The sequence below is a fragment of the Pelophylax lessonae genome (assembly GCF_965119305.1).
Source record: "Pelophylax lessonae genome assembly, chromosome: 9".
In the NCBI taxonomy this organism is placed as follows: Eukaryota; Metazoa; Chordata; class Amphibia; order Anura; family Ranidae; genus Pelophylax; species Pelophylax lessonae.
In genome coordinates, this window is record NC_138776.1 from 239,572,467 (window position 1) to 239,594,788 (window position 22,322).

Sequence of the window (22,322 nt, forward strand, 5' to 3'; positions counted from 1 at the left end):
CTACATGAATCCACCGACAATACACCTAGAAGTCCTACTGACAAGGGCCAGTTTTTGACACTATTCATGGTCTTACATCCAGCACTAGGTCATGGCACGGGGTGGGACCTACAGTATGTGCAGAAAGTAATTGGCTGCCTTTGCCTGAGCACCTCCTGTACATAGATCCTGCTTTATATTATTTTTTACTTAAATGACTACACACCCAAGGACATGCCCCACTTGAGTGCAAACTGCAGGAATATTTTGGATGGCCTAATAAGAGCACAGATCTATGCTCTGCAAAATGAATGCACTTCTGACCATTAAGGCATCAAAGAGGGGGGGGGGGGGTCATTAAAAATAGATTGATGTTGTAATCAAGTTTAGGGCTGCTTAAAAGAACAAGGGCCTCATTTGTGTTGGAGAAATAACTGTCTGTTCTCCACTCCAACCAATTGTATTCTCCTTTTTGTCTTTTTTACATTGGGAAAATGGTTACTCCTCCTCCTCCTGCATTACTCCTCCTCTACTGCCTGCTCATAACATTGTTCTTCATTCCTGCGCCTCCTCCGGGCTCGAGCTGGTTGCTCATTTTCGTCATTTTCAGCTTCGCTTCCAGATCTCTCATTCTCAGCGCTTTCGTTCCCCTCCTCCGATCCTGACTCGTCAGAGTTTTCTTCTTCCAGGTAGCGGTAACCCTTCATCTTGTGGCGAGGGGCAGGGATCTTGGGGATGCGGGGTCTACAACTGGAGCTAATTTTACGTTCCATCCAGAGATAGGAAAGGACAGAAATTATAGCTGAGGCAAGCATAATCCCAAGTTTGGCCTATGATGAAAGAAACCGAGATTTGAATAGGATACCGTTTCTTGTAAAGTGCATCTGCATTTTTAGAGAAAAGACTTCCTATTCCCTAAATATGTAGTTTCATAGCAGGAACAGGTTTTCATGGGCTGAAGAAAGTTTAACCACTTAAGGACCACGCCTATTTATGTCACTTGTTGTTTACAAGTTAAAATCAGTATTTTTTACTAGAAAAGTACTTAGAACCCCCAAACATTATATATATATATATATATATATATATATATATATATATATATTTTAGCAGAGAACTCAAAGAAAAAAAAAAATGGAGATTGTTGCAATACTTTGTCACACCGTATTTGCGCAGGCCTCTTACAAACGCAATTTTTTTGTAAAAAATAAAAATTTTAAAACAAAATAGTAAAGTTAGCCCAATTTTTTTCTGTAATGTGAAAGATAATGTTACGCCACGTAATGTTACGCCACGTAAATTGATACCCAACATGTAAAAGATAATGTTACCCAGAGTAAATTGATACCTAACATGTGAAAGATAATGTTACCCAGAATAAATTGATACCCAACATGTGAATGATAATGTTACGCCGAGTAAATTGATACCCAACATGTCATGCTTCAAAATTGCGCACGCTCGTGGAACGACGAAAAATTTTGGTACATAAAAATCTCCATAGGCGGCGCTTTTAAAAATTTCTACAGGTTACCGGTTTAGAGATACAGAGGAGGTCTAGGGCTCAAATTATTGCTCTCGCTCTAATGATCGCGGCAATACCTCACATGTGTGGTTTGAACACCGTTTACATATGTGGGCGTGACTTGCACATGTGTTCGCTTCTGCGCACAAGCTCGGATTGACGGGGCGCCTTATTTTTTCTTTATTTCTTTTTAAATCTTGTTATTTTACACTGTCTGTTACAAAAAAATGTTTTGATCACTTTTATTCCTATGACAACAAATGTAAACATCCCTAGTAATAGAAATAAGCAGGGCAGGCCCTCTTTAATGTGAGATCTGGGGTTAAAAAGGCCGCAGATCTCACATTTACACTTGAAAACAATAAAAAAATAAATAAATAAAAGTGTTTTTTTTCCCCAAAAAAATTTGGCCCTTTAAGTCCATTGAGCAGAAGAGACGTTTGACGTCACTCTGGTCCTCCAAGGGCAACGAGTTGAGTGGGGGCCACCTTGTCCTTACTCAACTTCCTGCCCAACAACACAAGGGAACGGATCGTTTTCCCAGCCACCGACGGCTCTGGTAAGCCGGGAAAATGACCGGGAAGAGACAGGCACCTCTCCCACCGCACATAAAAGTGATCCTGTGGCTAATCAGCCACTGGAACCACTTTTTTGTGAAAGCAGACCGCCCGCCGTGTAAGAAAATATGGTGGTTATGGTAGCTATCTGCTGCCATAACCCCGGTATTTAACCACTTGCCGACTGCCGTCAGTAGATTTACTGCGGCAGTCAGCCCCTCACAGGCAAAGTGATGTATATTAACGTCACTAGCCTGTGAGGCTCTGGGGAGCGAGCGTGGTCACGGACCCCCCCGCGCGTGTGACCGGCGGACCCGATGTCCGCCGCTCACTCTGCGATCGTCGGGGGAGAGGGAGAAAGGCAGGCAGCTTGTGTAAAAAAGCTGCCTGTTATTCTCCCCTGTGTAGAAACCCTGATCATACGGTTCTACTATGTAGGACCGTTGATCAGTGATACTACACCTCAAGCCACAGCCAATCACAGTTAGAATCACGCCCCTAGGGACACACACAGCCCCTCCCTCTCAAATAAAGTTAACCCCTTCACTGCCAGTGTATTTTTACAGTAACAGTGCATATATATAGCACTGACTACTGTAGAAATGTCACTGGTAACCCCAAAAGTGTCAAAAATGTAAGTCAAGGGTCCGATCTGTCCGCCCCAATGTCGCAGTACCGCAAAAAAAAAAAATCGCAGATCGCCGCCATTACGCGTTAAAAAAAAAAACAACAAAAATGACAAAAATCTTTCCCTTTGTTAGTAAACGCAATAACTTTTGCGCAAACCAATCAAAATATGCTTTTTGCGATTTTTTTTACCAAACATATGTAGCATAAAACAAATTGGCCGAAAATGTTAAAAAATTTAGATTTTTACTTTTTTTTTGGGGGGAATTTCATATAAAAAAATGTGAAAAATATTGTTATTTTTGCAAAATTGACGCTCTTTTTTTGTTTATAGAGCGTGATCAAAAAATCGCACAGATGATCAAATACCACCAAAAGAAAGCTCTGTTTGTGGGAAAAAAAGGACGTCAAATTTGTTTAGGTACAGCGTCGCACGACCGCGCAATTGTCCGTTAAAGTCACGCAGTGCCGAATCGCAAAATACCCCCTGGTCTTTTAGCAGCCAAATCCTCCGGGGCTTAAGTGGTTAACGTAAATACACAGTGATCGGTCCATAAGTGGTTAATACAAAAAGTGGACCATGGTGCCACGGTGATTGATGGTTTATTTACACACCTTTTCACATCCCCTACCTTTGAGGCACATCCCCTACCTTTGAGGCACATCCCCTACCTTTGAGGCACATCCCCTACCTTTGAGGCTCTCAGCATTTATTTTTATGACATTTCAAAGCTGCAAAAAAAGCTGAGGCTGGAGGATATCCCTCTGCCAAGTCCTGTGATCACAGGTCTGAACAGGCAGCAGGTAGCTTCATAACATGGGTCCTACTCTGATCAATGCCTGAATGGTAAAGTACTTCCACTCATGGAAACCAGCCTAGTGCATCATATTAGAAATGGCCCTAAGCCCTCTCCTCAACTCATATAAACACAAAGGTATAATATTTTCAAAATTAAATAAAAAGAAAATTATTTGTTAAAACTATTTTTTTTTTTTTTTTTTTAACGCTGATCATAATATGATCATATGAAGGAAAATTCATGCAAACTACTTTACATTTCCTTCAGACATACCGTATCATGCTAAGTGATGTTATGTTACCTATATAGGTAAAAAAAATGAAAGCAGAATATCTCTGAAAGAAATTTAGTATGTAAAATGTAAATGAGATTTTCTTACCATCATTGGCAGCTCTGCCCACAAGTAGACAATAAATATGGCCAACGCTTGGAGCCAGTGATAAATGGTAAATACAAAGTCCTGACGTTCTTTATCTTCATAAAACATCCCTATTAAAACTGGACAGAAGACAGTAAAGATCAATAACAAATTAATCATGACAGCTATACCCTTGTGCCCAAATGAAAAGTTCTAACAGTAACTGAAGTTTGAAGTTAGAGGCCATCATATAAAATACAGTATCTCACAAAAGTGAGTACACCCCTCGCATTTTTGTAAATATTTTATTATATCTTTTCATGTGACAACACTGAAGAAATGACACTTTGCTACAATGTAAAGTAGTGAGTGTACAGCTTGTATAAGAGTGTAAATTTGCTGTCCCCTCAAAATAACTCAACACACAGCCATTAATGTCTAAACCGCTGGCAACAAAAGTGAGTACACCCCTAAGTTTAAATGTCCAAATTGGGCCCAAAGTGTCAATAATTTGTGTGGTCACCATTATTTTCCAGCACTGCCTTAACCCTCTTAGGCATGGAGTTCACCAGAGCTTCACAAGTTGCCACTGGAGTCCTCTTCCCCTCCTCCATGATGACATCACAGAGCTGGTGGATGTTAGAGACCTTGCACTCCTCCACCTTCCGTTTGAGGATGCGCCACAGATGCTCTATATGGTTTAGGTCTGAAAACCTGCTTGGCCAGTCCATCTTCTTTACCCTCAACTTCTTTAACAAGGAAGTGGCATCTTGGAGGTGTGTTTGGGGTCATTATCATGTTGGAATACTGCCCTGCAGCCCAGTCTTTGAAGGGAGGGGATCATGCTCTGCTTCAATATGTCACAGTACATGTTGGCATTCATGGTTCCCTCAATGAACTGTAGCTCCCCAGTGCCGGCAGCACTCATGCAGCCTCAGACCATGACACCCCCATCACCAAGCTTGACTGTAGGCAAGACACACTTGTCTTTGTACTCCTCACCTGGATGCCGCCACACACGCTTGACACCATCTGAAGCAAATAAGTTTATCTTGGTCTCATCAGACCACAGGAGATGGTTCCAGTAATCCATGTCCTTAGTCTGCTTGTCTTCAGCAAACTGTTTGCAGGCTTTCTTGTGCACCACCTTTAGAAGAGACTTCCTTCTAGGACGACAGCCATCCAGACCAATTTGATGCAGTGTGCGGCGTATGGTCTGAGTACTAACATGCTAACCCCCCCCCCCCACCTCTTCAATCTCTGCAGCAATGCTGGCAGCACTCATACATCTATTTCTCAAAGACAGCCTCTGGATAGGACGCTGAGCACGTGCACTCAACTCCTTTGGTCGACCATGGCGAGGCCTGTTCTGAGTGGAACCTGTCCTGTTAAACCGCTGTATGGTCTTGGCCACTGTGCTGCAGCTCAGTTTCAGTGTCTTGGCAATCTTCTTATAGCCTAGGCTGCCCTAGGCCATCTTTATGTAGAGAAACAATTCTTTTTTTCAGATCCTCAGAGAGTTCTTTGCTATGAGGTGCCATGTTGAATTTCCAGTGACCAGTATGAGAGAGTGAAACACCTGCTCCCCATTGTTACCTGAGACCTTGTAACACTAACGTAAAGAGTGGCGACCCCCTAAGATGGTGGGACTATAAGGGCAACCAAACATCCAAATGTATAAAAAAATGTAGTTTATTTAAATTATTAAAAAAGATTCACATAACATATCTCAATGCGTTCTTGCGTTCTATGAGACATAGATATTGAACAGTACAACCTATATATATATATATATATATATATATATATATATATATATATATATATATATATATATATATATATATATATATATATATATATATATATATATACATATATACACACAAAAAACAAACCACCATGTCCTAATTGTGGCAGTGAACCCCACATCACTGCAGCTCCATCTGCGCATTCTCCCCCTTCTCTTGTCAATCAAGGATTTATTCTACACGGCTCTCTCATCATTTGGAACTTTTGAACTGGTATGCAGCTTAGTATTTCAAAATGATTCCTTATGCATTTAGATTTACCAAAGCTATATGATTAAAATAATTTATTCTTTTATTAATATGGTTTAGGAAACCATACAACTCCACACTTTACACCCCTGAGGAAAGGTGTTTTTCACCTGAAACGTGTCGGTTTGGAGGAGTTTTCCACTGACGTTCCATACATTTCAATGAGCATCTACTGCAAGCCATGACAATTTTTATTGTCGTTTGTTTTTTGTATGTATACTGTATGTTGTACTGTTCAATATCTATGTCTCATAGAACGCATTGAGATATGTTATAAGAATCTTTTAATGATTTCAATAAACTACATTTTTTATACATTTGGATGTATGGTTACCCTCCAATTTAGGGGGTCTCCATTCTTTAAGTCTTATCGGGACGATGGCAACCCACATCCGGGATTTCCGAATAATTGGGTATTATCTACATTGTAACACTAACGAATCATATGACACCGGGGAGGGAAAATGGCTAATTGGGCCCAATTTGGACATTTTCATTTAGGGGTGTACTCGCTTTTGCTGCCAGGGATTTAGACAGTTATTTTGAGGGGACAGCAAATTTACACTGTTATTCAAGCTGTACACTCACTACTTTACATTGTAGCAAAGCGTCATTTCTTCAGTGTTGTCACATGAAAAGATATAATAAAATATTTACAAAAATGTGAGGGGTGTACTCACTTTTGTGAGATGCTGTATGTAGAACGAGCCTGCATGGTCCTGATCTCATGATTGCAGGTTACACTTCCAAGTCTTGTTGCACGTGCTTGCCAATCCATAGTTGGGAAAAGAAGGTTTTGAGCCATGTTGGCCATTATTCATTGGAAGCCAACAAGGCACACGACCCTGCCTAACCCTCAACTGGAGATCAATCGATCAATCAGATAAGTGTCTGTACCATTTTAAAACACCTTGATCTGAAATAAATATTGCATTTTAACACTGTATGAACTGTGCTTCATTTGATAAAGAGCCAAGTGGAGTTCACTCTGCTGAAGACAATTGAATCTATCCAACATTAGGTTTATGGGTGAATGGTGCCTGCTTGTAGGAGATCATTGAATGTATCAGGCTAATTATTCAGACAGGCAATGTTAAAAAAAAAAAAATCATGTTTAACCACTTAAGCCCCAGAAGATTTGGCTGCTCAAAGACCAGGCCCTATTTTGCGATTCGGCACTGAGTGATTTTAATGGACAATTGCGCGGTTGTGCGATGCTGTACCCAAACTAAATTGACGTCCTTTTTTTCCCAGAAACAGAGCTTTCTTTTGGTGGTATTTGATCACCTGTACGATTTTTATTTTTTGCGCTATAAACAAAAAAAACGCGACAATTTTGAAAAAATAGTATTTTTCACATTTTTTTATATGAAATTTTTTAGAAAAAAAATGTAAAAATCAAAATTTTTTAACATTTTAGGCCAATTTGTTTTCTGCTACATATTTTTGGTAAAAAAAAAAAAAAATCACAATAAGCGTATTTTGATTGGTTTGCGCAAAAGTTATTGCGTTTACTAACTACGGGAAAGATTTATGTCATTTTTATTGTTTTTTTTTTTAACTAGTAATAGCGGCGATCTGCGTTTTTGTTTGCGGGACTGCGACATTGCGTCGGACAGATCAGACCCCTGACTGACATTTTTGACACTTTTGGGAGTACCAGTGACATTACTGCAGTAATCAGTGCTATAAATATGCTACTATATGTTACAGTAAAAATGACACTGGCAGGGAAGGGGTTAACTTTAGTGGTGATCAAGGGGTAAAGTGTGTCCCTAGGGGTGTGATTCTAACTGAGGAGGGGCGTGGCTTGTAATGTAATCACAGAGACATGCGATCCTACATAGCAGGATCGCATAGCCTCTGTGATTACTTTAGTGAGAATGACAGACGGCTGTGTTTACATCATCCGTCTGTCTTTCTCTCACTGCAGCGGGAGATTGCGAGTGACCGGCGGCCCACGCACTGACTCCCCAGCCGTCGAGCGGGGGAGGGAGCGCGCCTCCGGTGGTGTGCGATCGCCCCCTAGCTCCTCTCAGGCTAGCGCCGTACATGTACGGCACTTTGCCTGGGAGCGCCAGACTGCCGCCGTACAACTGCGGCGGGGGGTCGGCAAGCGGTTAAAAGGATGTAGCATCCATCACAACTTATCTTTTAGAAAATTCTAGTTGGTTAGGGAACTATATCACACCCGCTGCACCCCAACATACTATTACCCAAACACATCACTTACTGCTGAGGCCAGTCTTATTCAGGGCGCTGCCCAAACCCCACAGCACTGCTATCACATAAAGAGCAGGACCCTGTGATTGCCCTTTAGGCTGTGGATTCCAAAAAAACAAGGCAATCAGGATGCAGATGTGCACTATGGCACCCCCAGTCAGTGGGATTCGGCGTGGTAGATGAAGAAAACATAGGGCAAGGGTGGAGAAGATAGAGGCTGATAACCCATACGCTGTGATTAAATATGGAAGCTTCTCTAAGCCGAGGGAGCACACTCCATAGCACTGCAGAAATGAGAAAAAAAATATTATTTAGAGAGCAAACTACAAAGAGAACATGAAAAACAGGACATTTATCAGTAGGAACTGAGATATAAGCAAATAATGTTGTATACAAATTTTGACTTTTGCTGTAATACAAATTTTGTCTTGCCCCACCACCTACCAGACCTCCATATTGGTCAGAAATTAAAAATCAGCAGAGAAGCTTAGGAGATGGACGGGGCCAGGCCAGATCCAAAAGGCGGAGACAAGATTTGCATATAAATTCAGCTATAAACATAATTAGGTACGCTGTCTCCTTTAAATTAATATACTTGTAAAACCATGTAACTTAAATGTGCAACCCAAAATAAAATAAAAAATACAATATATACATTTCATAAAAACATATGAAAAAAACCTCACACACGCACACACAATAAGTGCAATATAGTTTCTGCAATTCTACACAAAACTCAATTTATCCGGCTCTGATCGGGTCTCCATGCAAAAACCCGGAAGTGCTGTCATGACATCACTTCCGGGTACTGGCGCCAGATTCCAAAAAATGACAGCATTCAAAACAGCCAAACTTGGCGTTTTGAATGCTTTTAAGTGCAGGCGAGGGGTTTGGGGTCTTTTAGACCCCAGATCCCTCCACAAGAGTACCCGTCAAGTAAAAAAAAATAAAGAATACATTTTTTTTTTAAATGTACGAAAAAATATTGGCCGATACCGATATGCGATGACCAAAATATCGGTATCGGCCATGAAAAAACTATATCGGTCAATCACTAGTTTAGATTGCCACTTTCTCTAAGATGAACACTTAATTTTATATTGTCTGGATTTGTTCACACTAAGCACAGAGGTTCCTATACACACATATATAACTTTAACTGCATGTACTGTATAAGCAAATCATTAACTGAAGATGAGAATTGAGTCCATCAGCTGAAACTACAGTATCTCACATCTATGGTGGCAAGCAGACGCCCAATCACACACTATCTATACATGTTGAAAGTATATATATATATATATATATATATATATATATATATATATATATATATATATACATACGCGCACACACACACACACACGCGCGGTCTTCTTAGCATTTGTCTAGGATAATATTACTCACCAGCACAAAGCCTGTGCAGGCAAACAAGACTTCAAACCCGCTGTACAGGAAGTATGGAGCTAGGCAGCGCAAGCGGTAATCTCGAAAATGCTTGAAGGGTAATTGAAAGATGTTCCCCCAGCCTATGCTGCGAAGGTCAATCTCCTCAGTTGGGCGATATGCAGAGCCACAGAGAACCAAGAACTGGGTAGTGAAAAATATACAGAAGTAAATGAAAAATATCAAACACCATCCTTTCATTTATGATGCCCTCCACAATCCTGCAATAACCAACTGCCCTCTTACACAGTGTCTCACAAAAGTGAGTACACCCCTCACATTTTTGTAAATATTTTATTAGATCTTTTCATGTGACAACACTGAAGAAATGACACTTTGCTACAATGTAAAGTAGTGAGTGTACAGCTTGTATAACAGTGTAAATCTGCTGTCCCCTCAAAATAACTCAACGCACAGCCATTAATGTCTAATGGCAACAAAAGTGAGTACACCCCTAGGTGAAAATGTCCAAATTTGGGACCAATTAGCCATTTTCCCTTCCCGATGTCATGTGACTCGTTCATGTTACAAGGTCACAGGTGTGACTGGGGAACAGGTGTGTTAAATTTGGTGTTATAACTCTCACTCTCTCATACTGGTCACTGGAAGATCAACATGGCAACTCATGGCAAAGAACTCTCTGAGGATCTGAAAAAAAGAATTGTTGCTCTACATAATGATGGCCTAGGCTATAAGAAGATTGCCAAGACCCTGAAACTGAGCTGCAGCATGGTGGCCAAGAGCATACAGTAATTTAACAGGACAGGTTCCAGCCATGGTTGACCAAAGGAGTTGAGTGCACGTGCTAAGTGTCATATCCAGGAGTTGTCTTTGGGAAATAGACGTATGAGTGCTGCCAGCATTGCTGCGGAGGTTGAAGGGGTGGGGGGTCAGCCTGTCAGTGCTCAGACCATACGCCGCACACTGCATCAAATTGGTCTGCATGGCTGTCGTCCCAGAAGGAAGTCTCTTCCAAAGATGATGTACAAGAAAGCCCACAAACAGTTTGCTGTAGACAAGTAGCCTAAGGACATGGAATACTGGAACCATGCCCAGTGGTCTGATGAGACCCAGATAAACTTATTTGGTTCAGATGGTGTCAAGTGTGTGTGGTAGCAACCAGGTGAGGAGTACAAAGACAAGTGTGTCTTGCCTACAGTCAAGCATGGTGGTGGGAATGTCATGGTCTGGGGCTGCATGAGTGCTGCTGGCACTGGGTAGATACAGTTCATTGAGGGAACCATGAATGCCAACATGTACTGTGACATACTGAAGCAGAGCATGATCCCCTCCCTTCGGAGACTGGGCCGCAGGGCAGTATCCCAACATGATAACAACCCCAAATACACCTCCAAGATGACCACTGCCTTGCTAAAGAAGCTGAGGTAAAGGTGATGGACTGGCCAAGCATGTCTCCAGACCTAAACCCTATTGCGCATCTGTGGGGCATCCTCAAACAGAAGGTGGAGGAGCGCAAGGTCTCTAACATCCACCAGCTCTGTGATGTCCTTATAGAGGAGTGGAAGAGGACTCCAGTGGCAACCTGTGAAGCTCTGGTGAACTCAATGCCCAAGAGGGTTAAGGCAGTGCTGGAAAATAATGGTGGCCACACAAAATATTGACACTTTGAGCCCAGTTTAGACATTTTCACTTAGGGGGTGTACTCACTTTTTTGCCAGCGGTTTAGACATTAATAAACAAGCAAAAAATTGGGGGAGCAACCCCTGAACATGTATATCTAAAGCCGGTGCAGCTATGGACCAAGCAACATGTATATTAAAAAAGAATAGCGCACACATGCAAAAGAAATGACTATCAAATATGGAGACAATCCATAAATAAAAATGGGGATTTAGTCCCACCATATGGCCATATCGTGCTCAAGCCCACCACTGCGTCAAAGTACCCCATTATCAGTGGGTCCTACACTATCCATATCTTTAGATATACATGTTCAGGGCTTGCTCCCCCAATTTTTTGCTTGTTTATTATGTATTCGGTCTGACCAGACTTCTGGGGTTGAGCACCCCATTCCCCACACACACCTGTACTCTATCAGTGTCCACTATCAAGTAGATATAGGAGGAGTCCCTTGTAGTGCATTAGCACATCTCTCCCAGTAAGGAGTGTTGTCTCCAAGGGTTAGAGAGGCTGGATTCACCCCTTTTTTATGGATAGTGTAGGACCCACTGATAATGGGGTACTTTGACGTAGTGGTGGGCTTGAGCACGATATGGCCATATGGTGGGACTAAATCCCCATTTTTATTTATGGATTGTCTCCATATTTGATAGTCATTTCTTTTGCATGTGTGTGGTTTAGACATTAATGGCTGCGTGTTTCGTTTTTTGAGGGGACAGCAAATTTACACTGTTATACAAGCTGTGATGGGGTGTACTCACTTTTGTGAGATACTGAATGTCTACTGATATCCCTTCCTTAACTTCTTCCAGCAGAAGTTCTGCCTAAGACCGGGCAGGACAAATTCCAGGACAGTGTAGCCAATGTTCCTTAAGAAAATTCTCGTTTTTGAGGTGCCCTCTATTCTTCATCAATGGAGTGGGCTCCTAAAAATCTTTGACTGGACAGACTGGCTCCTGAATTCCAAATAATTTGTTCACCCCCTCACATGGCACTAGCAATTGCCAGTTAGCCAGAAAATGTCCATCTGTGTGTCCTCTCAATCTGGTTTCTCTTTGTTTCAATGTTAGGACTAAGACTCTCCCCAAAGCACCACCAACCTACTTACTTTGCCATTCTCCAATGAGTCGGTGCTGTGGTTTGGTATATACAGGTGGTCAGCCTTATTTGCTTGTAATATGTGTTTCCTACTTAGTAGCACAGAGCTAGGATATACTGTAATATACTGTAATGCTTCTTATATTGGAATGTACTTTTGTAGATCAATTCAGACCACAATTGAATTACTGAATGCAATAGAACCCCCCTTCTCCCCAACAATAGTCAAAAATACACAGCTCTCCAAGACATCAACATATACAGTTTACGGTTTTCCCTACCACCTTCCACAGCTATAATGACTCTCTCCTCCTGTCTGAATGGAAGGTGGTCACAGCGGTCGACCTAGTGAGCCTAAGGTGTGGTGCTGAGCCAGGAGGTCCAGTGGATGCTGACAAGCAGAGTATCCCACTTCTCCTAACCCAGTTCTAAATAAATCACAAAAAAACCAACATCCCCTGGACTGTTCATTGACTGAGCCAAGGACTTTAAATGCTATTTGTCTGCTATCAGTTGCTAATGGTAACCCAGGGGGACCCAGTGTTGCCAACCGTCCGTATATTTACGGACAGCCCGTAAAATCAGGGCACTTTTCTCCTGCCCGTAAATGCCCGTAGCAGGAGAAAAGTGCCCGTGACAAATGGCTGCGATCGGCTGGGTTCGGAACTGCGCATGTGCAGTTCCGGAAATGCCCGAGATGATCCGATCTGACATTTCCTGGAATCTGGATTCAGCCGAGCGAGCGGGCGGGCGGGCGGTACCCTGGCCAGGGGGGTGGGTCTGGCTGCTGTGAGAAGCTCTGCGGCACGCCTACTCGTGATAAGGCGCGCCGGATTCAGCCGAGCAAGCGAGCGAGCGGGCGGTACCCTGGCCAGGGGGGTGGGTCTGGCTCCTGTCAGAAGCTCCTGTGCACGCCTACTTGTGATAAGGCGCACCGCCGCCACGGCTCGAGTTGACTGCGGATTACTGATGATGTCATGGCGCATTTCCCGCCCGCCACACCACCGCCAGGCGCCAGAATTTAAAAAAGCAGGAGCCCCAAGTTGCAGAGTTGAGCAGAAAGCAGAATATGGAGCCTTGTGTCGTGGTGCCGGAGTGTTGACTGTGCTGCAGGACGGAGTCGACGGACAGCATCACATCCATCCACAGTCACAGAGGGAGTCATCATGGACACCAGCTCAGGCAGGCACAGGTCGGTCAGATAAAGTCTTCGCTGTTCAGCCAGGTCCATCCCATCTACACAAACTAAATCTATCTGCTGCATTATGTGTTAACACAGGCAGCTGAACTTCAACTGCCTGTGTTCACACATAATGCAGCAGATAGATTTAGTTTGTGTAGAATGGGATGGACCTGGGTTAATGTATATTTCAGTCATTTATTTTACTAAAAAGAATGTTTGCTCTGCCTCTGGCAATGTCAGAGCTGAAGACAATGTATTGTATTAGAAAGGAGCTTTTAAGCTACAATGTAAAACCATTTTCCAGCAATCATTAGGCTTTTAAATTGGGAAAGTGGTTTAACAATGCCCAGAGAATAACTTTAATTTAAAAGCCTAATGCTTGCTGAAAAATTATTTTACATTGTAGCTTAAAGAGGAAGTAAAGTCCCCCAAAAAAACGAGGAAAAAAAAAGCCCTGTAAAGAGAAAGGCATAATGAGCTAGTATGCATCGCATACTAGCTCATTATGAAGTACTTACCTTAAAACGAAGCCCCCGCCGTGCCGCCACCTCAGCAACAGGACGGCAACATGTCCGGCCATCCTGCTTCCGGGTTAGCGTCCTCTGGCCATCTGATTGGCCGGAGGTGCGATTACATCACTCCCGCGCCTGCGCGCGGGAGCCGCCATTCACGGCACTGAGCTCTGAAGGAACGGCATGGGTGGCCATTCCTTGGGAGCGCCTGCGCCGATGATGTCATCGGCAGTTTGCACTGTAAATATCTCCTAAATGGTGCACCCGCTTACATCAGAGTTCCCCCCTTAAATCAACTTAACTTAAACACAGTGCTAATAGCACTATCTACATGTTTATAGTTTAATTATTCATATTTGCACGGTTTAGCACTGAAAATGGCTATTTTATGTACATTTTTGCAGTGCCAGTAAAAAATTGGTGCCGTCCGTAAAAATTTGGCGTTCTGCCAGTAAATTTCACTCCGGGGGGTTGGCAACACTGGGGGGACCCAAGAAAGTGTAATTCTCAGCAGCCCACCAGGGGGCAGTGCTACAATAGGATTTGGAGTAAAGTTTAGGTTTTCAGTTAAGTGTTAAGCTGAGGTTTAGGTCAGTGAAGAATAGCTTGTAGACAGTTTATTTTTAAAGAAAACTTGCCCGCCGACGGTTTTGTGCTAAAAAAAAAACAAAAAACGAATACTAAAAAAAAAAAAAAAAAAAAAAAAAAAAAAAAAAAAAAAAAAAAAAAAAAACACAATTACAGCAAATTGTAAAACTAAAAAACTATTTGAGCTCACCATCAGCATAGATAGAAGTGCCGCCCCCATGAGAACGCTTTCCACATAGATGAGACTGATACTAGGGGGTAGAGATCGAAGGACAGTGACGTTGAATCCCTTTGGGAGGACTCCGCGTTGAATTGAAGCACCTATAAAGACGAATATAATTACTCAGATCCCAGGAAAAAATGTCTACAGCAAGCTATTGTTATTTGAAGGGTGTTCTGGGTATTTTTTATTTGGTCAGCAAAATCCACTCAAAACTGCATGCAGGAATGGGAGGACACTGGTGCTTTTTAATAATCTGTCTAAGCTGGGAGACCCTACTTCTAACTCCATTGGATCGAAGACTTACCTAAGACTTATTTAACTTTGGATGAGTCTGTGTTGCATCTGACATAACTTGTACCTATTGCAGAAAAAGAGGCTGGGAGATTTCCCCTTCTAGGAGCTTCAAGAAATCGGTACGTGAACCCGTCCGTATCCATTCAAAAAGGATGATTTATTTTATTCTAGATTTTTCCAAGTTCTGGTAATATGTAAACAATAATCTTAACTAAGCTACATTCAAATGCAGAGGCGTAACTAGAACCTTCAGGGCCCCGGTGCAAGAAACCATGAAGGGCCCCCCGGACCCCTGGCCGGGGGCCTTCTTTTCAAGCCTGGGGCTCTTCCCACTGATCCTGGGGCCCTTTACTCTCGTTGCGGGGCCCTTTATTATGGTCCCGCAGCACGACCCTTTCACAAGTTCTGCAGTGGGCTCCCTTCCTGCCATCTTGGGGCCTCCCCACAGTGGTGGAATGCCAGGGCCCAGTCACAAGTGTAACCTTTGCGATCATGGAATTTCACCCACTGGTGTCAGTAGTTCATTTTTTGGTATTTTAATTGTATTATTTTTTTATCATTTTATTTTATTACAATGTCACTGACTATGACTCTGTCCATTCAGAAAAGGAAGGAGCTGGTAAATTACATATTTACTGACCCCTTCCTGGTTCTCTATTGTGACACATCCCCTGCAGCAGCCAGCAGGAGAGAGGAGGGAGCACAGTGGGGAGGGAGGGGCAGCACAGTAGGGGGGGGACCAGGGGAGCACACAGGGGCCCAGAGACAGCAGAATGCAAGTGAACTGGATACAGTGATGGCAAACCTTGGCAACCCAGATGTTTTGGAACTACATTTCCCATGATTCTGCAATACACTGCAGAATGCATGAGCATCATGGGAAATGTAGTTCCAAAACATCTGGAGCACCAAGGTTCGCCATCACTGGGATAGGAGGAATGGCGGGGGCAGAATACAGAGGAACCAATCTCCTCCATTTTCCTCCTGCAGCTACAGGAGGAAAAAGGAGGACAGTGATTTCTCTACATGCTGCCCCCCCCCCGCTGCCCCTCCTATCCAGGTGTACAGGGGAGCCGCACAGACCCCTGGAGAATGGGGCCCGGTTGCAATTGCAACCCCTGCAACCCCTGTAGTTACGCCCCTGTGCAAATGTATTATTTTATGCATGCATTTAACCAGATGTCCTAGAGCTGCATGCAGTCACCTATAGATATGAATGAGTGAAGGTGACTGTAGGCCGCTATGCACGACTATTTGCGTAAAGTAGCGCACCGCACAGACATAATTGCACCGAACATCAGTTTCTGGAGAGACTTTAGGTTGTGTCTTTTGCCTGTCAATGGTGTTCTTTTTTTCCAGATTTGATTTTAGCGACAAAGTGACATTAACACTAAAGCTGAGCATTCACCGTTTTTTTTTTCCTCCACAAACTAGGTGGATGGAGGATTGCCCCCTGCCGGGACATTGCCCAGCAGCTGCAGCCACTGATCGAGGAAAGTTTTCCAATTGCTATGAGGAAGGCGTAAAGCCGAAACGCGTCAGATTTGTCATGTTGTCACCGCTATCCATGTTGGAATAAAGCATTTTACTTGGAAGAAGACTTTTCGTGTGCCGGCTCTATTCATATAACATAAAGTTTTCCAATTGGTCTGTTCGGCTGAAGTTGATAAAACAATTCACTTCTTTCGAGAGGGAAGTGCAATACACTGATTGAAATTCAGCTGGTCCCTACTGAACCGGATGAAGTTTGCTCAGCGTATGTTCGACTTATGTGGCAGCTGAGAATAAATCACAAGATTGTTATCAGTGTAAAGCTGTCTATACATAGATCGAAATTCAGCCGGTTCAGCAGGGACCAGCTGAGATTCGATCCATGTATGGGCAGGCTGATTGTTACATACAGAGTTACATAGTTACATAGTAGGTGAGGTTGAATAAAGACAATAGTCCATCCAGTTCAACCTGTGTAGGTGTGTGTGGCTGTAATCATCTCACATAGCCCTGAATGTTCTGATCCTTGAGATGTAAGTCTAAGAGTCTTTTGAAAGCCACCATACTTCCCGCAGAAACCACCTCTTGTGGTAGAGAATTCCACAATCTTGTAGCCCTAACAGTAAAGAACCCCCCACGTTGCCTGAGGTTAAAACGCTTCTCCTCTAATCGCATTGTATGTCCTCGAGTCCTCATGCAATCCCTTCGAATGAACATCTTTTTTTCTAAGCTGGGATCCCCATTAAGATATTTATAAATTGCTATCATGTCCCCCCTCAGACGTCTCTTCTCCAGGGAGAATAAATCAAGCGATTGCAGACGCTCTTCATAGTTAAGGTCCTCCAATCCCCTAATCAGTTTAGTTGCCCTTCTGTGGACTCTCTCAAGCGCCAACACATCCCTCCTGAGGACTGGCGACCAGAACTGGACAGAATACTCCAGATGCGGTCGGACCAGAGTTTTATAAAGTGGAAGGATTATAGTCTTATCTCTGGAATACATCCCTTTCTTTATGCATGCTAATATTCTGCTGGCTTTGGCAGCTGCCGCTTGACATTGCATGCTGTTGTCTAATCTATCATCAACTAAGACTCCCAGATCTTTCTCCATTTTTGATTCCCCCAAGGGTTCCCCTCCTAACGTGTATTGTGCTTTTATGTTTTTAGTCCCCAAGTGCAAAACCTTACACTTCTCCACATTAAACCTCATTTGCCATGTTGTTGCCCACTCCGTTATTTTGTCCAGGTCATTCTGTAGGATTTGTACCCAAGTTGATCCATCTACTGGCCGGGAATGCTTCCCTGCTGAAGAAGGAACCCAGCAATTTTCTTTCCTTCCACCCATGGTGGAAGGAAAGAAAATTGCTCCATTTATATCAGGGATCTTCAAACTATGGCCCTCCAGTTGTTCAGGAACTACAATTCCCATCATGCCTAGTCATGTATGTGAATGTCAGAGTTTTACAATGCCTGATGGGATGTATAGTTCCGCAACAGCTGGAGGGCCGTAGTTTGAGGATCCCTGATTTATGGGCTGCTTAACAACTTCTGAACCGGAAGATTTTCCCATTAAATGACCAGGCCATATTTTGTGATTCGGCACTGCGTTATTTTAACGGACAATTGCACGGCCGTGCAACTCTGTACCCAAATAAAATTGATGTCCTTTTTTTCCCCCAAACAGAGCTTTCTTTTGGTGGTATTTGATCACCTGTGCAATTTTGATTTTTTGTGCAATAAACAAAAAAAGAGCGACAATTCTGGAAAAAAAAAAACAATATTTTTCACATTCTGCTATATAACATTCCCAAAAAAAAAAAAAATGTAAAAACCAAAATTTTTTAACATTTTAGGCCAATTTGTTTTCTGCTACATATTTTTGGTAATAACATCAAAATAAGCGTATTTTGATTGGTTTGCACAAAAGTTATCGCGTCTACTAACTACGGGATAGATTTATGCCGTTTTTATTTTTTTTTACTACTAATGGCGGCGATCTGCGATTTTTAGCGGTACTGCGACATTGCGGTGGACAGATCGGACCCCTAACTGACATTTTTGACACTTTTGGGGGGGGACCAGTGACATTAAAAAAAATATGCACTGTTACTGTAATGACACTGGCAGGGAAGGGGTTAACACTGTGGGTGATCAAGGTGGTTTAATGTGAGCCTAGGGGAGTGATTCTAACTGTGGGGGGGGGGGGGGGCGTGACTTGGGAAATTATCATAGAGACCTGTGTTCCTACACAGAAGGATCACAGGCGCTCTGTGATCATTCCAGAGAGAGAATGGTCAGCTGTGTTTACAACAGCTGTGGTGGGTAGGAAAGTGCGCTGATTCAATATAGGGTGTGCTGCTACCTTAGAGTGTATGTTGTAGAATAGGTAAAGAAATCAGGTGCGCTGCCCTAGTGCATATGTGCAACATACAAAATGATGTAAACAAATAAACCAAAAATGCAATAATAATGCAAAAAAATTAAAACGTATGCAAATCGTGTAAAACAAAAAATGTCCAGAAGGTGACTAGTGATACACCAATGTGCAATAAACGTCCATATTATAAGTCCATAAATAAAGTGCAAAAAATGGTGACAAAAACTTCCAGCTTGGGGAAAGGTGAACTGTGATTGGAAGGTGCAAAGTCCCACCACCAGCTTGGCCTCTTACCAGAAGTTAAACGTTAAGGGCATATATGAATATGACCGCTCCAAAGGTCATGCAGCCAGGTAGAAATGTTCCCAGAAATACAGAAGGCACTCTGACGCACTCGTGCTCCCTAGACTCTTACCGGACAAAAGCCAAACAAGAAGCCTGGTTCTATGGTGATGAGTGGTCCTGCCGGGGGTTACTGGACTCTAGGATGGCTGATGTAGTTGCTTGTGTCCAAGAGGAACAGACCCAGTCAGAAAGCCTGACGAAAGAAGATCCTGCCAAAGGTGGCTAGACTCTGATTGGCTGCTGTAACTCCTTAGTCTGGTCGACCTCAATAATAGGGGACACAACAGAGGGGACCGCAATGGTGCATTACCAACAGTAGATTTTTATTAAAACAAATGGTTGCACTTACAGTTGTGAAGACAATAATAGCGAGTTCCCTCACGGAGGAGCTGTATGGCGGGGTCCGCCTGCAGTGCGGACCGCTGCCTGGTCTAGATGTGATGACGCGGCGCCTCCTCTCTGACGCGTTTCTCCCGATAGGGCATCCACTTAGATAGGAGGTAGAGCCAGCGCCATCACTACCGCCATTATATATGCCCTGTAGCAAGTACTTCCGGGGTTCGGGACCCTCCCCTTCTTACCTGTAGACTGGCCACTTATCATACTCTTTAATAGCAAAGTCCAAATCAACCAAAAGGGGATAAGGGGACTCTTGGGCATCACCAAATATTGTTATGATGTGTGGTTACAGTCTGGAAGGTCGGGATGTCCACCGGAAGTACTTGCTTTGTTTACTTCCTGTCGTCTCATATCTATGATGCTGCTTCCTGTGCTGATGACAAGGGCATTTACTGTGTAAGCAGAGTATGTATTCCTCTCCCCCACAGGCATAACAGCCAATAGGAAGAGGAAGCGGACGATCTCCACCTACTACTTAATATACAGAATATTGTTATGCCGCATATCTTCTACAAACTTTCATATCATTGCAGCGAAATAGATAGGAGCCTTGAGGAACATTGAAAAAACATTAAAACATACAAACTTTTAATTCCATTGAATTGACCGGGCTACTTAACCCTTTCTAGTGTATGATGGTGTATAATGCTTTTATAAAAAATCATAAAAAAGCTGTGGGGTAACTACTAAGCTTCCCGCCAGCTTGGGTGTATTAAAACACGAAATTCTGAAAGAAAAATGAATAAAAATTCCTACCAAAAGTGGAATTGGAATTAAAATAGTATACTCAAAAAATAAAATAAAATTAAAAAGGAGGAAAAAGTTTTTTGATTTGAATTTCTTCAAAACTAGCTATTAGAATGTGGAAGAAGATCCTAGTCACAAATGTTGTAGCTCCATGCAGAGACCCACACACTTCTAACTAATAGAGGAAACATGAAGGAAATGGGTCAAATTTCCAGTAAAGGGAGCATGGGACATAAATGTCAGCTGTTATTAATAAACGCATTTATGTCCCATTCAATGTTGTGTCCTAGGGGCTTGTAACTTCTGAGCTCATAGATCCAGAAGGTTTCCCTTCTGGAAATTGCTCTTTTCATATTACTCCCCCGCCAGTGGGGTTGATACTTCTCGATTACAATAATCTTCAGTTTGCCCGGATTTTTATGGTGGTGGGTGGCAAAATGTTTCGAAAGACTGTGACCAGGGAAACCTTTCCGAATATTGGCCAGATGTTCACCTATTCGGATGTTGGCAGTCCTAATCGTCCTCCCCACATATTGCTTCCCACATTCACAGGTGACCAGATACACTACCCCTTTGGTGTGACAGGTGATAAAATCCCTAATGGGGTAGCTCTTTCCTGTGGTGGTAGAGGTAAATTGCTTGGTCTTAATGGTAGTAGCATTTAGACAGATATTACACCTCCGGCACGGGAAGTATCCTTGAAGGTTAGGGAAAGATTTAGGAGTTGCAGGTTTTTCAACGGGATTCCTAGCTATAATTTGTTTTAGGTTCTTAGCCTTTCGGTAGATCATTGGTGGTTTGGATGGAAGCGAAGGACCCAATAACGGATCTTGTTGTAAGATTCCCCAGTGCTTCCGAAATATGTGATTCAGCCATCGATAGTGGCTGGAGAATTGAGTTGTGAAGGCAAACTCAAATTTTCCCATAGCATCTTTTGATTTATCTTTCTCCCTAGGGACAGATAATTCGGATTGTTTGAGAGTTGCAATTTCACGTATCTCTCCTTCTAATTCATTCCGGTCATATCCCTTCTCAATAAACCGATTCTTCAAAAGCTGAGCTTGTGTTTTGAAGTCTTCATCTTCCGTACAGTTGCGTCTAATTCTCCTGAATTGCCCTTTGGGCACAGATTTTAACCACATGGGGTGATGGCAACTGTCGATGGAGATGAAGCCATTTCGGTCTGTCGGTTTTTGGTATGAGCTGGTAATGAATCTTTCTCCTTTCCTCCATATCACAAGGTCAAGGTAGCTTATAGAGGTGGTACTCCATTGGTAGGAGAAACGTATACCCCAGTTGTTGCAATTTAGCTTCCCCATGAACTGGTGTAAGCTTGCTTCCTCTCCTTTCCATATGATTAGGGCATCGTCAATGTAACGCCGCCACATCACTAGCTCGTTAGTTTTCTCCGCAAAGATGTTCCTATTTTCCCATAGAGCCATGAACAGGTTGGCGAGGCTGGGGGCAAATTTGGCCCCCATAGCCACGCCAGTCCGCTGTAGGTAAAATTGTTGATTATGGTAAAAATAGTTGTGTTCCATACCAAATTGTAGAAGTTCTAAAATGAATTTCTTCTGATTTAACGGGATGTGATAATCTTGGTCTAAAAAGGTGCTGACAGCCTCGTAGCCTAACTCGTGGGGAATAACGGTATATAATGAGGCCACGTCGGCTGTGACCATTATCACATTCCCTGGAACTTGGAGTTCAGTGATCTCTTGGATACACTGGGTGGTATCCTTCAGGAACGCCAGTGTCTCCTGAACTAACGGCTGAAGGAAATGGTCCACATACTTCCCTATCCGGGATGTAACCGAGTCAATGCCACTAACTATCGGTCTCCCCGGTGG

At 42.9% G+C, this 22,322-nt stretch overlaps 1 protein-coding gene across 1 annotated transcript in view; it reads right to left on the reverse strand.

Moving 5' to 3' along the window:
- Positions 1 to 322: 322 nt before the first annotated feature.
- The window catches only part of UNC93B1 (unc-93 homolog B1, TLR signaling regulator), an 82,109-nt gene continuing 60,109 nt past the window's right edge, over positions 323 to 22,322 (reverse strand). Inside the window, exons 8-12 of the mRNA XM_082266738.1 lie at positions 14,788 to 14,918; positions 9,537 to 9,719; positions 8,140 to 8,413; positions 3,868 to 3,986; positions 323 to 809 (exon numbers count right to left, since the gene is read on the reverse strand). Of these exons, the coding sequence (XP_082122864.1) occupies positions 498 to 809; positions 3,868 to 3,986; positions 8,140 to 8,413; positions 9,537 to 9,719; positions 14,788 to 14,918 (1,019 nt within the window). The 3' untranslated portion in view covers positions 323 to 497. The remainder of the gene's footprint in view (positions 810 to 3,867; positions 3,987 to 8,139; positions 8,414 to 9,536; positions 9,720 to 14,787; positions 14,919 to 22,322) is intronic.